At 42.7% G+C, this 14273-nt stretch overlaps 1 protein-coding gene across 1 annotated transcript in view; it reads left to right on the forward strand.

Annotated features, from left to right (window-relative positions):
• Positions 1-14273, forward strand: part of LOC309566434 (NXPE family member 2-like) — a 72514-nt gene that overhangs the window by 33683 nt on the left and 24558 nt on the right. Inside the window, exons 2-3 of the mRNA XM_082271576.1 lie at positions 4289-4350; positions 11064-11282. Of these exons, the coding sequence (XP_082127702.1) occupies positions 4289-4350; positions 11064-11282 (281 nt within the window). The remainder of the gene's footprint in view (positions 1-4288; positions 4351-11063; positions 11283-14273) is intronic.

A 14273-nucleotide genomic window follows, 5' to 3' on the forward strand; every position in this document is an offset into this window, starting at 1 on the left:
GTCATTTATATGGCATTGCAACCTCATTTATTTATACTGTATTACGTTGGTGTTTGTATATGCACACTGTTCGCATGCTGCTGTTATAATTAAGGAGCTGACATATTACTGTTTTTTTTTTTTTTTTTTTTTTTAGTATATTTAAAGTGATCGTAAAGTCTTGGGTTCTTAAAAAAATAAATAAATAAATAACAAACATGTTATACTTAATAGTTGGTTTTGCACAGGGCAGCCCCAATCCTTCTCTATTCGGGTCCCTGGTTGCAGCTCCTGGCCCCTCCCTCCAATCGAGTGCCCCCACAGCAAGCAGCTGCTCCGTGTGTCCATTCAGACATGGAGCTTCAATTCGGCCCCCGCCTCCTGTCTCACCTGATTGGCTCACAGGCTTTGACAGCCACGGGATCCAATGGCACGGCGGCTGTATCTCAGCCAATCAGGAGGGAGAGTCCCAGGATGGCCGAGACATGTGACAAAAGGTTTCAACCCCACCCCCCACCACCGCCTAAAACAGAGAAAAACTGTCCTAATGCTCCTGCCCTCTCCAGCCCTGATTAGAACCCCCATTTTCCCCAGCTTCATCGGTGAAAGCAGCAATTTAATTTACCACCAACTATTTAGCTTCAGTTCAGTGCAGTGTTAACGATTATACTCCCAGATTCAGTGAAGTTGGGCACTGTGTCACAGTTCACTCTTTGCCCCCCCCCCACCCCCCACTGGGCCCCCTGCTGTCCCAAGCATAGGGTAATTGGTGGCAAATATACTGGCAGTACCTCAAAGGCAGGCTTTATGCCTGCGCTCCCTCCTCTCCTCTTTGGCATTTGCTGGCTCTGACATGAGAGCTGGAACTATCAAGCAAGTAATAAGGAGATCAATCCATATCATTCTCAGGCTTCAATTTCATTTTGGCGCCCGGATCGTGGGCAGAATCGCTGCGATTCTGCCTGCAATCCCAAATCACCACATATTGCGGGACCATGCAATTCCCGTCATTTCCAATGGCACCCCAAACCTGGCACGATTTTGCCGCGATTGACGCCCAACTATTCAATGTAAAATCACGCAAATAGAACTTCTTTTGGGTGACAGGCGCCCCGTGATCCTGTGATTTTACTGTGATTTGTCGGGTGACAATCGCAGCAAAATCGCACCCCACTTGGGGTAGCTGTGATTCTGGATCCGGGACGCCAGTATGTGAACAGAGCCTAAGCCCTGCACGAACCAAGGAGGAGGGAGAGAGAGGCTACAAGAACAACACTAGCAGTCACGCAAATAATGGTGGCAGACATGTGTACAGCCATATATGGCAATAGTTTTGCCACTGGTTAGGAGACTATGGATGAGGGAAGAGAAAATGTATTCCTAAACCGAACCTGTCCTTTAAAAGGAAGTAAAGTCTTCTCCTGTACTTGTACCTATAGGTAAGCTATAATAAGGCTTACCTGTAGGTACTGTGAATATCTCCTAAACGGTGCAAGTTTAGAAGATGTTGCGAGTGCATGCAGCTGATAAGGTCTTGGTGCATGCGCTCTGAAGGTCTGGCTTACTGTGCCGGGACCTTCAGAGCCTGTGCCGCAAATAGTGGCTCCGGTGCGCATGCACGGAAGTAATGTCATCGCAGGTCCGGTGTGCATGCGCGGGAGTAACGTCATTGTGGCTCCTGCCTCTCACAGAGCCAGAGCCTGCAAACCTCGAAGAAACACCAGGGAAGCTGTCAACCGCCTCAGCAGTGTGCGGGCACCACTGAGACAGCTTTGTTCTAAGGTAAGTATTTCATAATGAGCTAGTATGCAATGCATACTAGCTCATTATGCCTTTGTCTTACAGGGTTTTTTTTTTTTTTTCGCAAAGTTTACAACTTCTTTAAAGCCTTTCTAAATCCAATACCAAAATGGAATATATTGCAGCTTACCAGTACTCTGATCCTGCGACTGCCTTAGATTTCTTTTTTTTTTTTTTAGGCTAAAAGCATTTTCTGCAAGTACAGATATATTTGTTTATCCTACCAGAAATCCATTGTGCTTATAACATCCTATGCAATGAATAGAAATCTGATCACCAATTCTCCCCTGTAAACTACAAAACCCCTCCCCTCTGTTATGGAGATAAGGAAATGTATGTAGTCCTTAGATTTCTACCTAGTCTAGAAGATTAGTCTAGGGCAGCTATTCTCAAATAGGGTTCTTATAAATGTTGCTAGGGGTTCCTTAAGCTGTGGCTGATTGACCTTCCATTTGATGGTGTCTGAATAGTTCAAGTGTCAATTCCACTTGAAGAGCAAATTACATTGACCTTTTTGGCTGTCTGTAAGGGTAGGGTTCTGAGCACCACAGGTAAGGGCTCATGCACACTGCAGCTCAAAGGAAGTGGCTCCTGCAGGCTTTTGAGCTTTTTTGAGCTCCTATTTGTTTCTGCCTGGAAACTCCCCTCCATGTTAGCCAATGTGCCCATGCACACTATGGCTTTTTCAGGAGTTTACAGGTGAATTCTCTTACAAACAGAAAAAAACCCCACCAAACTAGCGTTTTTGAGAGCAGTTTTTGAGCAGAAAAGATGCCTAAGTGCTCAAAAATGTGCGAAAAAGAGCGAATGAGCATGAAAAAGCTCAAAGAAGCCCAAAAACCACACAAAAGAATAGTGTCAGGGTGTACTGAAGGGTTTGTGGGGAAAAAAAAACGCTTATACTCAAAAAAGCTTAACCACTTTACCACCGGAGGATTTTCCTGCTAAAAGACCAGGGGTTATTTTGCGATTTTTTACTGCGTGACTTTAACGGACAATCGCGCGGTCGTGCGACGCTGTACCTAAACGAATTTCACGTCCTTTTTTTCCCACAAACAGAGCTTTCTTTTGGTGGTATTTGATCACCTGTGCGATTTTTTGATCACGCGCTATAAACAAAAAAAGAGCGTAATTTTTGAAAAAACAACAATATTTTTCACTTTTTTTTATATGAAATTCCCCCAAAAAAAAATGTAAAAATCAAAATTTTTTAAAATTTTCGGCCAATTTGTTTTACGCTACCTATGTTTGGTAAAAAAAATCGCAAAAAGCGTATTTTGATTGGTTTGCGCAAAAGTTATCGCGTTTACTAACAAAGGGAAAGATTTTTGTCATTTTTGGTGTTTTTTTTTTTAACGAGTAATGGCGGCGATCTGCGATTTTTTTTTTGCGGTACTGCGACATTGCGGCGGACAGATCGGACCCTTGACTGACATTTTTGACACTTTTGGGGGTACCAGTGACATTACTGCAGTAATCAGTGCTATATATATGCACTGTTACTGCAAAAATGACACTGGCAGGGAAGGGGTTAACAGTATTGGACAGGGAGGGGTTAAGTGTGTCCTAGGGGCGTGATTCTAACTGTGCAGGGACAGGTCTACTAGTGTAAAAACAAAGATCAACAGTTCTACATAGTAGAACTGTTTGATCTTCACTTTTACACAGGGAGAACTGACAGGTGGCTTGTTTACACAAGCCGCTCTGTCTTTCTCCCGCTGTAGCGGCGATCGTAGTGTGACCGGCGGACATCGGGTCCGCCAGTCACACTCCCGCACTCCTCCGTGAACGAGCCGAGGCGGGCGCGCGCCTCGGCGGGCGCGCGCCCGCCCGCTATTGGCTCTGGAAGGAGTGACAGGCGAGCGACGTAGACCTACGTCACTCTGCCTGGCCGGGGCCGACTGCCGCAGTAAATATACTGTGCGCAGTCGGCAAGCGGTTAAAGAAGCTCAATAAAAACGTGCAAAAGAGCCCAAAAAGTACAAGCTTTTTTTTTTTTTTTTTTTTTTTTTTAGCTGCAGTGTGCATGATCCCTAAAGGAGCCTTTTTCTCATTGACCCCCAATGAACTGGTTTGAGCAAGGGTTCTCCGATACCTTATTTAGTTCCTCTGGGGTAAAACGGTTGAGAATGGTTGGTCTAGGCCCGCAGTGATGGCGAACCTTGGCACCTCAGATTTTTTCGAACCATATTTCTCATGATGCTCATGCACTCTGCATCATAGTTGAGAATCATGGGAAATGTAGTTCCAAAACATCTGGGGGTGCCAAGGTTTGCCTTCACTGGTCTAGGGCGACAACACTGCTCTTCCATATATACAGTACAGAGGGTAAGCATTTTGACCCTAGGACAGGCAGTGCATTGAAAGTAAAAGAAAACTGCAAGAAATGTAGCCACCATTTTTATTTTTAGGGGGTGGGGCTGGGAGGACCCATTGTATGAACATACATTGAAAACATATCAGCACCACTGAAATAGTAACTGTATTTTTTCATTATTTTTAATTAAAGGTCAAACATTGGCATTGAAATTCCCAAACGATTTGGAAGTATTGACGTTTTAAAATGCCAAAGTAAGTCTGCATTTTTATATTATTTTTTATTGTTGGTAAATCGAAAAGAGATTGTATAGTCAGATGTAATGTCTGCGGCCAGCTTTACACCTACTACTACTTGGAAGTCCCAAACAAAATATATATATTTTTTGCAAAGACTCTGGAGAATAAAATGGCGGTCGTTGCAATATTTTGTGTCACGTGGTATTTGCGCAGCGGTGTTATGGTTTAAAATTGCGCACACTTGTGGAATGGCGACAAACTACGGTGCTTGAAAATCTCCATAGGCGACACTTTAAGCAATTTAACGGTTAACAGTTTAGAGTTACAGAGGAGGTCTTTTTTTAGAATTATTGCTCTCACTCTGCCGATCGTGGCGATACCCCACATGTGTGGTTTGAACACCGTTTTCATTTGCAGGCTTAACTTACTTATGCGTTTTCTTTCGAGCGCAAGCTCACTGCAACTGGGGTGCTTTAAAAAAAAAATGTTCTATTTATTTATTATATTTTTTATTTTTAGCACTGTTTAAAAAAAAAAAAAAATCTGATCACTTTTATTGCCATCACAAGGAACTTAAACATCCCTTGTGACAGTAATAGGCGGTGACAAGCACTCTTTAGGGAGGGATCGGGAGTCTAAAAGACCCCAGACCCCTCCACTGCACTTCTGCATTTTTGAATACTGACAGTTTTTTTAAATTCAGCACCGTTAGCTGCCGAGTAAACAGGAATGGGCGTCATGACGACGCTTCTGGGGTTAATACATCAGAGACCCGATCAAAGCTGAATCCGGCTTTGTTCGGGACTCCAACCAGTCAGCGGATGTGCCGGCTGGTTGCTCGGGGTCTCCCAGTGGGACAGGAGACCCGGTCAGAGCCGTGGAAGGCGGCGGGAGGAGCGTCCCCTCCCGCTCGCTGGTATAATGGCCAAGTGGCTCCCGAGATCTAAAGAACGGTATTTGGTTGATGGCTGCAGCTGCAGGCATCATCCTGGTACAACCACTTCTCCGAGCCGACGTATAGGTACGACAATTCGCGAGAAGTGGTTAGGGGGACACCAACCAAAGCTATTGTATTTTTTGGCCATAGAGTGGGAAAAGGCTACAACCTTTTCCCTTTTTTATCAGGTCCCTTGCATCCTGGACCTTTGTCCCTGAGCACACAGGGCCCTATATGCTGGTACTACTCGGTGCAGCATTCAGCCCCATCCAACTGTTGCCTGACATAGACTTTTAAAGGCTGTCTGCAGCAGAGCTGGACAGTGCATATGTCCAACCGGGCGCAATAAAATGATGAGAGGGACACAATGCTCCTAGACAGTCCTGTGCGTAAAAGGCCTTAGCTGTCTCTGTCTAACAAACTATGCATGGCCCTTTTGCTGGCTACAAGTGATAGCTATTAAATAACCATACCTAGCATTTCACGTTATAGATAACCGGTTCAATTTTGCTACATATAGCCACATCCCTATATAACTATGGAAAAGAGGTTTTTCCCCCCATTCAATGAGACTTTAAAGCCATTGTAAACTGCTGGTTGCTTTCTTTATTTTTTTATTTTTTGGACCTGCAAGGTAAAGGCTTTCCATTGCAAACTAGCAAATTTCGTGACATTTACCTGAAAACAAAGCCCTCCAGCGATGCAATGTAATTGCTGGAGGCAGCATCCATTTTCTCCTGGTCTTCATTCGGGGTCCGCAGACTCGGGCTGTGTGACAGGCTGGAGCAGCGATGAAGTCACTCCCATGCATGCGAGGGGAAGCCGCCATTCACAGGACAGGAATCTGAAGGAACGCACGAGCCAATTACGATTATTATGTAAATATCTCCTAAAAGGTACACAAGATATTTACAATACCTATAGGTAAGCCTCAGTATAGGCTTACCTATAGGTAGAAATTATAGCTTAGAGTTTACTTCTCTTTAAAGGCTCAGAGAGTAAACGTATATTTAAAAATGTTAGTTTTAAAAACAGTTACATACAAAAAAAGCAATAAATGTAGCAAAAGTGGTTCACAGTAAGAGTCGGTTCACACTATGGCGACACGACTTCGGGGCAACTTGAACAAGTCGCCGTGCACCGCAACTTCGGCGCGGCTTGCACTGACTTCACATAATGGAAGTCAATGCAAGTCGCTCCGACTTCGGCCAAAAGTAGTGCAGGAACCTTTTTCTAAGTCTGAGCGACTTGAGTCGCTCCTATTAGAACGGTTCCCATTACACAGAATGGAGCACGACTTGTCAGGCGATCAAGTCGCCAGACAAGTCGGAGTAGTGTGAACCGGCACTAAAAATAAGTGGTACACAAATCCACAAAACAGAATCACACAATATATTTGTATTTATATCCACATGCAGAGGTTACATGGATTTATCTGACACGTTTTGGAGTCACTTGGCTCATGGGCGTCCACAGAATTTTTTTCACAGGCGGGGGCATAATTTTAAGTTCACCCATGTTCCGCCCCTTTTTGACAATGTCATGAAGGCAACGTCAGTCACCGTGCGAGCCGCGACTTGCAAGTATTTATTTTTAAAGGGGAAACGTCAGAATTGTTTTTTTAAAGCGTTTGTTAACCTAAAAAAAAAAAAAAATTATCCTGTTCCCTGTGCTGCATGTTATAGAGCACAGTGCTTGTGCTGTGTAATTTGGCCCCTTCTATCACCTAAAATACCTGGTTGATCCTGCCTGGCTATGTCCTCTCCTCTGTAAACTGACCACGGTATACCTCGGCTGCTGAGCCCTAACACCGTGGTCAGTCTACGTGCCTCTGTTATCCGCAGCCCTCCTGTCCTCCTCTGTCCTCTCTCCTCCCTTCCTCCCTGCCTGTCTACTCCTGTGTCAGTGCCCGACCCCTCCCCTCCTGCTGCTGTAGTTTCATTTAAAGTTACATATCCTGTCTACAGTCTGTTTAATAATCCTGTGTGCCCCTGTGTATGTGTTTTAAAAATAAACCTTTCTTTACCAGTTTTCAGAGCGCCATTTGCCGCTCACGTGACCCGCCGCCTCTCTCCTCCTCTCAGCCCTTCCTCCCGACTGACGACAGCGGGGAATTCTCAGCCCCGCCTGCTGCAGGCAGCTGTCAAACAGGGAGAGGAGAGAGCTGGTGGTTCACGTGAGTGGTGATCGTCGCTCTGAAAACCGGTATAGAATGGCTTATTTTTTTAAAATGCATTCACAGACACAGGGCAGGGCACACAGGATTATTAAACAGACCAGACAGGATGGTATAAAGCAGCTTAACAACCACTTTAAAGCAGAAGTTCAGATTTCCGGGGAGGCACTTGCCCCCCCCTTGCGGACACCCATGACTTGGCTCCTTGCTGAGGCATATCTCCTATGCCCCCAAACTATAGCACAGCAAGTAACGCCAAATAAAACATCAGTAATTGTTCCTTGGTTAAAGGTTTGTATTGTGGGTAAGATGCTGAATATATGTAGGCCTTGATGGGCACCTGACTCAGTTACTGTTGGTATTTCTGGGGTGATGTGGTATTGCCTTTGTAAATTTTACTTTATTACTTTTCTTGTGCCTTTTTACAAAAAAATTGTCAATATTATTGGTCTGGGAACCGCTTTGTTTATTGGTGCTAATGCGTTGTAGTGCTGAATGTAGAATCTGTCTCGTAACTTTATTGTGAAAATTTAAATAAAAATTTTCAAAAAATAAAAACATCACAGTTGTTAAACTGCCATCATGTCCAAAAAAGAAACTTCTTCCAATCCTACTGGAAGACAGGCGAAGTTGTGAAGTGAGCAGGAGCCTAAAACCAAGCAGAGATCTGTTAGACTGTCCATTACATGCATGGTATAATATGGAGCCCGCGTAACAGAGCTGTGCTAGATAAATTTTGGTGTACCAACATACCCCTGCTGACTAGTGGGCAACAATAAATGATCAACCCTGTTTCTGAGTAGTTCCCTATCTAGATATTATAGACCTAGCCATATTGGGTGTAGGCACTTGGATACTACGACCAGTTTTTTATCTGGACATTGCAGGCACAGCTATACTGGGTGGTCTCAGTGCATGCTGACAGACTTTCCATTTGGTTTGAGGCTCCCGAGGTTCCAGTAGGTGGTAAGGAGTTTCTTTTTTGGTTGTGATGGTAGTTTAACAACTCTAAAGAAAAAGAAAAAGCTGCGCTAATCTGAGGTGGAACAACCAAATGACCCAAAAAATGAATAATTGGAAAACTGTAATCAATCATGGAAAATAACCACAAATTGTCACAGATAAATATAAATCACAAATAAAGTGAGCAAATACTAAAAAATATTAAAGTGAAATCTCTTGTCAATGAAGTGTGAATTATCTCAATTATTTGCATGCAATAGATACAGGTCACAAAAAACAAATATAGTGAATAAATCACAAAGGTTATAACAAAAAGAATGAAATATTGAACAAATAACTCAATTGAGTGAAAGTCCCTTGCAGTTGAGAGTCCCAAGATGGTGAATAATGATTTTCAGCAATACTGGCTTCACCACGGTGCTCCGGTTAAATTATCATATTCATGACCTTACCAGAAATCAGAGGAAATAGGCTTGTGTAGAGCAAAAGCTCATATCATCCTTAGGAGAGATCATTTTCTTCAGCCAACCAACTGGGACAACGATGTTCCAAGGCACTAATCCTTAATGATATGTCTGGTAATCTCAAATAAACATGATAGGCTCCATAGTGTTAAACCGTAAACAATTTATTAAAATATATGGTAAATAACTCACATTATGCAGTAAATAAAACCACATGAAACAAATAAGCTGGCCGGCTCATAGACTAGCCCGTCCTTCCGGGAAGCGAGGCAACGTCAGCACGCCGGACCCTACGCGCTAGTCACAAATTACTTCTATTGGGGATACATGACAATCAAAGTCCCGCCTCAGTCTGAACTGCAGGTCAGACTGAGGCGGGGCTTTGATTGTCATGTATTTATTGGTGGAGTCAGCACGCCACCCGCAATAAAGGTAATTTGTGACGAGCGAGTAGGGTCCAGCGTGCTGACGTCGCCTCGCTTCCCGGAAGGACGGGCTAGTCTATGAGCCGCCGGCCGGCTTATTTGTTTCATGCGGTTTTATTTCCTGCATAATGTGAGTTTTTTACCATATATTTTAATAAATTGTTTACGGTTTAACACTATGGAGCCTATCATGTTTTTTTGAGATTACCGGACATATCATTAAGGAGTAGTGCCTTGGAACATCACTGTCCCAGTTGGTTGGCTAGAGAAAACGATCTCTCCTAAGGATGATATTTTGCTCTACACAAGCCTATTTCCTCTGATTTCTGGTAAGCTCATGAATATGATAATTTAACTGGAGCACCGTGGTGAAGCCAGTATTGCTGAAAATCATTATTCACCTTTATTTCTACAATTCACCATCTTGGGACTCTCAATTACAAGGGACTTTCACTCAATTGAGTTATTTGTTCAATATTTCATTCTTTTTTGTTATAACCTTTGTGATTTATTCAATATATTTGTTTTTTGTGACCTGTATCTATTCCGTGCAAATAATTGGGATAATTCACACTTCATTGAAGAGAGATTTCACTTAAATATTTGTTAATATTTTCTCACTTTATTTGTGATTTATATTTATCTGTGACAATTTGTGGTTATTGTCCATGATTGATTACAGTTTTCCAATTATTCATTTTTTGGGACATTTGGTTGTTTCACCTCAGATAAGCGCAGCTTTTTCTTTACTTATGTTTGGTGGAATCTCACTATAAGCTGCTGCTGTATGATCTCTGGCCCCATTAGCGCGGTTATACACTGGTGTTATACAGTTTAACAACTCTGTTATTTTTATTTGGCGTGATTTGCTGTGCTATAGTTTGGGGACACTTGCAGAAATGCAGATGCAGAGATATCCCTGAGGAAGGAGCCAAGTGACTCTGAAACACGTCGGATAAATCCATGTAACTTCTGCATGTTGATATAAATACTGATATTGAGCTATTCTGTATTGTGTAATTGTATCAATTCACATGTCCCTTGCTAAAAAAGAAAACCTTAAAAATAGTTGGTGAAAGTGTCAAAAACCCTTGTCAGGTGTTAATTTCTGTCCATGTTCACTGCAGAAAGATTCACCATCACTATTTTTTCTTGTGGACATTGTTCCAGGATGGAAAATGGGTGAAAAATCTAAAAATTGCACATTTGCTACCAGAACAGAACATTTGTGACGAACGCGTAGGGTCCGGCGTGCTGGGTCTAATGGGAGACCCTGATGCAAGGCGAGACTCCTAATGAGGACCCTGATGTAAGAGGGGACACTGATGTAATGGGGATTCTGATGGAGACCCAAATATAAGAGGGACCCTGATGGGAACCCTGATGTAATGGGAGACCCTGATGTAACTTGTGACTCTAATGGGGACCCTTGATGTAAGGGGGGACTCTGGTGAGGGCCCTGATGAAAGAGGGAACCAGATATAAAAGGGGGGATTTATTTATAAAAAAAAATGTTTCTTTTTTTTTCGACAAGCGAATATTTGTAAAATATACTATATGGCCTTTATACGTGAAAGATTGGAGACCCCTGCTCTACGCTATTCAAAACAACCAAAAAATGTTGCTGCAATTCCACTTTCATATTTCTTTATAGATTCCCTTGTTAAAATTCATAGTGATATTAAGGTGTACTAAAAAAGAAACAAAAAAAAGAAAAGCACTTTTTGAACCTAAAAACTTATGTTAACGCAATTCTTTTTCAGAAACTCCTATGAATGTGACTTCAAAATGCCAAATTGGGACCTCTCTTCCCTTCCCTAGTGGTTATTTCTTGAAGAACCAATGGTTTCCTTCACATTGCAGTCTTTCTTCCTTTGAGCCCTTGTTAAACATAAATAAATGTTTGGCTGGCAAAATGATATATTTGATGGGCGATTCAACAATTCGCCAATGGATAGAGTTCTTCCCAAAAGTCCTAAAGAGTAAGTATCATGTTGTGTTGGGGATGGGAATTTGAAAGCATAACTCCAGAGAACATGCGACTTAAATAGTAAGCTTGTAATGGTCTCTAGGCAAAATATTATAGAGAACCAAGACATAGGTATTTAAGGGAATTGTAACACATGCATTGCTCAGTTGCTGACCGACCCACGCAGATCTACTGCAGCAGGGCGGTTCGGCTGCGCATAATCACGTAGATCTATGATTAGACACAGCGGAAGCCAGAGGGAGGAGCGGGGTCGATCGCCGACAGCTTCCCACAATCTTCGCGGAAACTGACAGGAGAGCCGTCTGCCTATGTAAACAAAGCAGGCGGCTCTCCTGTCAGCAGAATACAAATTGGCCTAAACTGATAAAAAAAATTAGATTTTTTTAATTTTATTTATTGGGAATGTTTTATAGCAGAAAGTAAAAAATGTATTTTTTTTTTTTCAAAATTGTCGCTCTTTTTTTGTTTTATAGCGCAAAAAAAGGACACCTTTAGTATTTGGGTACAGTGTTGCATGACTGCGCAATTGTTAGTTAAAGTAATCGCATAAAAAAAATGGCCTGGTCATTAAGGGGGTAAAACCTTCTGGAACTGAAATGGTTAAAATACAACAGAGTAAATGGGCCCCCAGAGCACCAGCATACTGACAGACGGGTAATTGTGAACAGGGGGGTAGTCTGGTAACTGTGAATCTAATATGGCAGCTGGAGGAGATTGCATACATGGTAGGGCCAGGATGCTTTGCTTCACGGCAAAATGTATACCACAGATTGCACTCAGTGAGCAACTGCCAAACATGATCCATTCACATGAATGGAGCAGCACTGCAATCACCCTCAACTGTTGTAATGCATGCAGTTCTGGAGCAGTGACGTGGGCTTTCGCGGAATAAAACATGCATTGAAGAGGCAACGTATTGCCTCCCTGCTGCCTGTCAACTGCCCTCTGAAAAAGCAATCCATCACTGATCACTTTTCAGTTGGCTGAAAATGACAGCCACAAGTGTTAACAAGCCCTTAACCACTTAAGCCCCGGAGGATTTGGCTGCTCAAAGACCAGGGCCTATTTTGCGATTCGGCACTGCGTGACTTTAACGGACAATTGCGCGGCCGTCCGATGCTGTACACAAATTAAAATGACGTCCTTTATTTACCACAAATAGGGCTTTCTTTTGGTGGTATTTGATCACCTGTGCAATTTTTTTTTTATTTTTTGCGCTATAAACAAAAAAAGAGCATACATTTTGAAAAAATAACTATTTTTCGCATTTTTTTTTTTATATGAAATTCCCCCCCAAAAAAATTTAAAAATCAAAATGTTTTAACATTTTAGGCCAATTTGTTTTCTGCTACATATTTTTGGTAAAAAAATCACTAAGCGTATTTTGATTGGTTTCTGCAAAAGTTATTGTGTTTACTAACTAAGGGAAAGATTTATGTCATTTTTATTGTTTTTTTTTTTTTAACTAGTAATGGCGGCGATCTGCGACATTGCGGCGGACAGATCGGACCCCTGACTGACATTTTTGACACTTTTATGGGTACCAGTGACATTACTACAGTAATCAGTGCTATAAATATGCACTGTTACTGTAAAAATGACACTGGCAGGGAAGGGGTTAACTTTATTATAGATCCAGGGGTCAAGTGTGTCCCTAGGGGCATGCTTCTAACTGTCAAGGGGCATGGCTTTTGATGTAACCACTGAGACATATGATCCTACATAGCAGGATCATATGATCTCTGCTGTTACACCAGGGAGAATGACAGACGGCTTTGTTTACATCAGCCGCCTGCCTTTCTCCCTCTCCAGCGGGAGATTGCAAGTGGCTGGCGGACATCGGAGCTGCCAGTCACTCGCGCGGGGATGGCCGTGAACGAGCGGGGGCGGGAGTGCGCCTCCGGCGGCACGCGCTCGCCCCCTACAGGTTCCTGGGCGAGCGACGTAGTACTACGTCGCTTTGCCCAGGAGGGGCTGACTGCCGCAGTAAATGTACTTGCGGCGGTCGGCAAGTGGTTAAAGCTGAATTCCAAGCAAATTAGGAAAAAAAATAAAAATTTTGCATTACAGTAGAAGTAGTTATATGCATTTTGCTTACAACCAGTAAAACTACCTAAATTTGTCATGAAGTCAACCTACAGCATGTCATCTTCTGCAAAGTAGCACTCAGACTGGGAAGGGAAAGTGGCAGCCTAAGGAGCCAATCAGACTCTGCTGCATGCACATGTGCTGACAGGGAACATGCTGACAGGTGGAGAGAGTAGCATGGGCCAAGATAATTCTGGTGTATTGTTGCTTCACTAGCTAGTTCTGGGAAGGAGGTGAGGACACTGTAATTCATAATTCTAACAGTGAAAGTAGTGTCACCCTCCTGTTTGTTAGAGGAGTATAACCACTTCAGCTCCGGAAGATTTTACCCCCTTCATGACCAGGCCATTTTTTGCTATTCGGCACTGTGTTACTGTATCAAATGGTGGATAACAACAAAATTTATGATTCAGGTATACTGGACAGCCACTGACATATCTCATGAATATTTAGAATGAAAGCAGGCACCAAGAGCAGTTTTGATTAAAAAGCATAAAACAAAACTTTACTGGACATCATAAACACAAAGCTTCCTTAAACATCTTAAAAGTTACCATTACTGGACATCATAATACATAAAGCTTCCTTACACATAAAAGTTACCATGAACAAATACACTTTAAGCATACAACCCTCTTTCCCAAGAATATTGAATACTTAGCTTTGGTAGTTGTAACAGCGTCCAATAGATCTCTGCAACAAAAAGGGGTCTTGGCCGCATGTTTCCAAACAGCCAACCTTCCAAACGAACAAACAAGCAAGGCTACATCATGGATGTTTTCTCTGTGTGACCCTCCAAGGAGTGAGGGTGATGGAAAAGAGAGCTTTCTCATGCAAATTAACCCTTTTTTATAGTACTGTGCACAAGAGACCGCCCACAGGATGTGGTCATACC

This window comes from Pelophylax lessonae (genome assembly GCF_965119305.1).
Source record: "Pelophylax lessonae genome assembly, chromosome: 11".
Taxonomy (NCBI): Eukaryota; Metazoa; Chordata; class Amphibia; order Anura; family Ranidae; genus Pelophylax; species Pelophylax lessonae.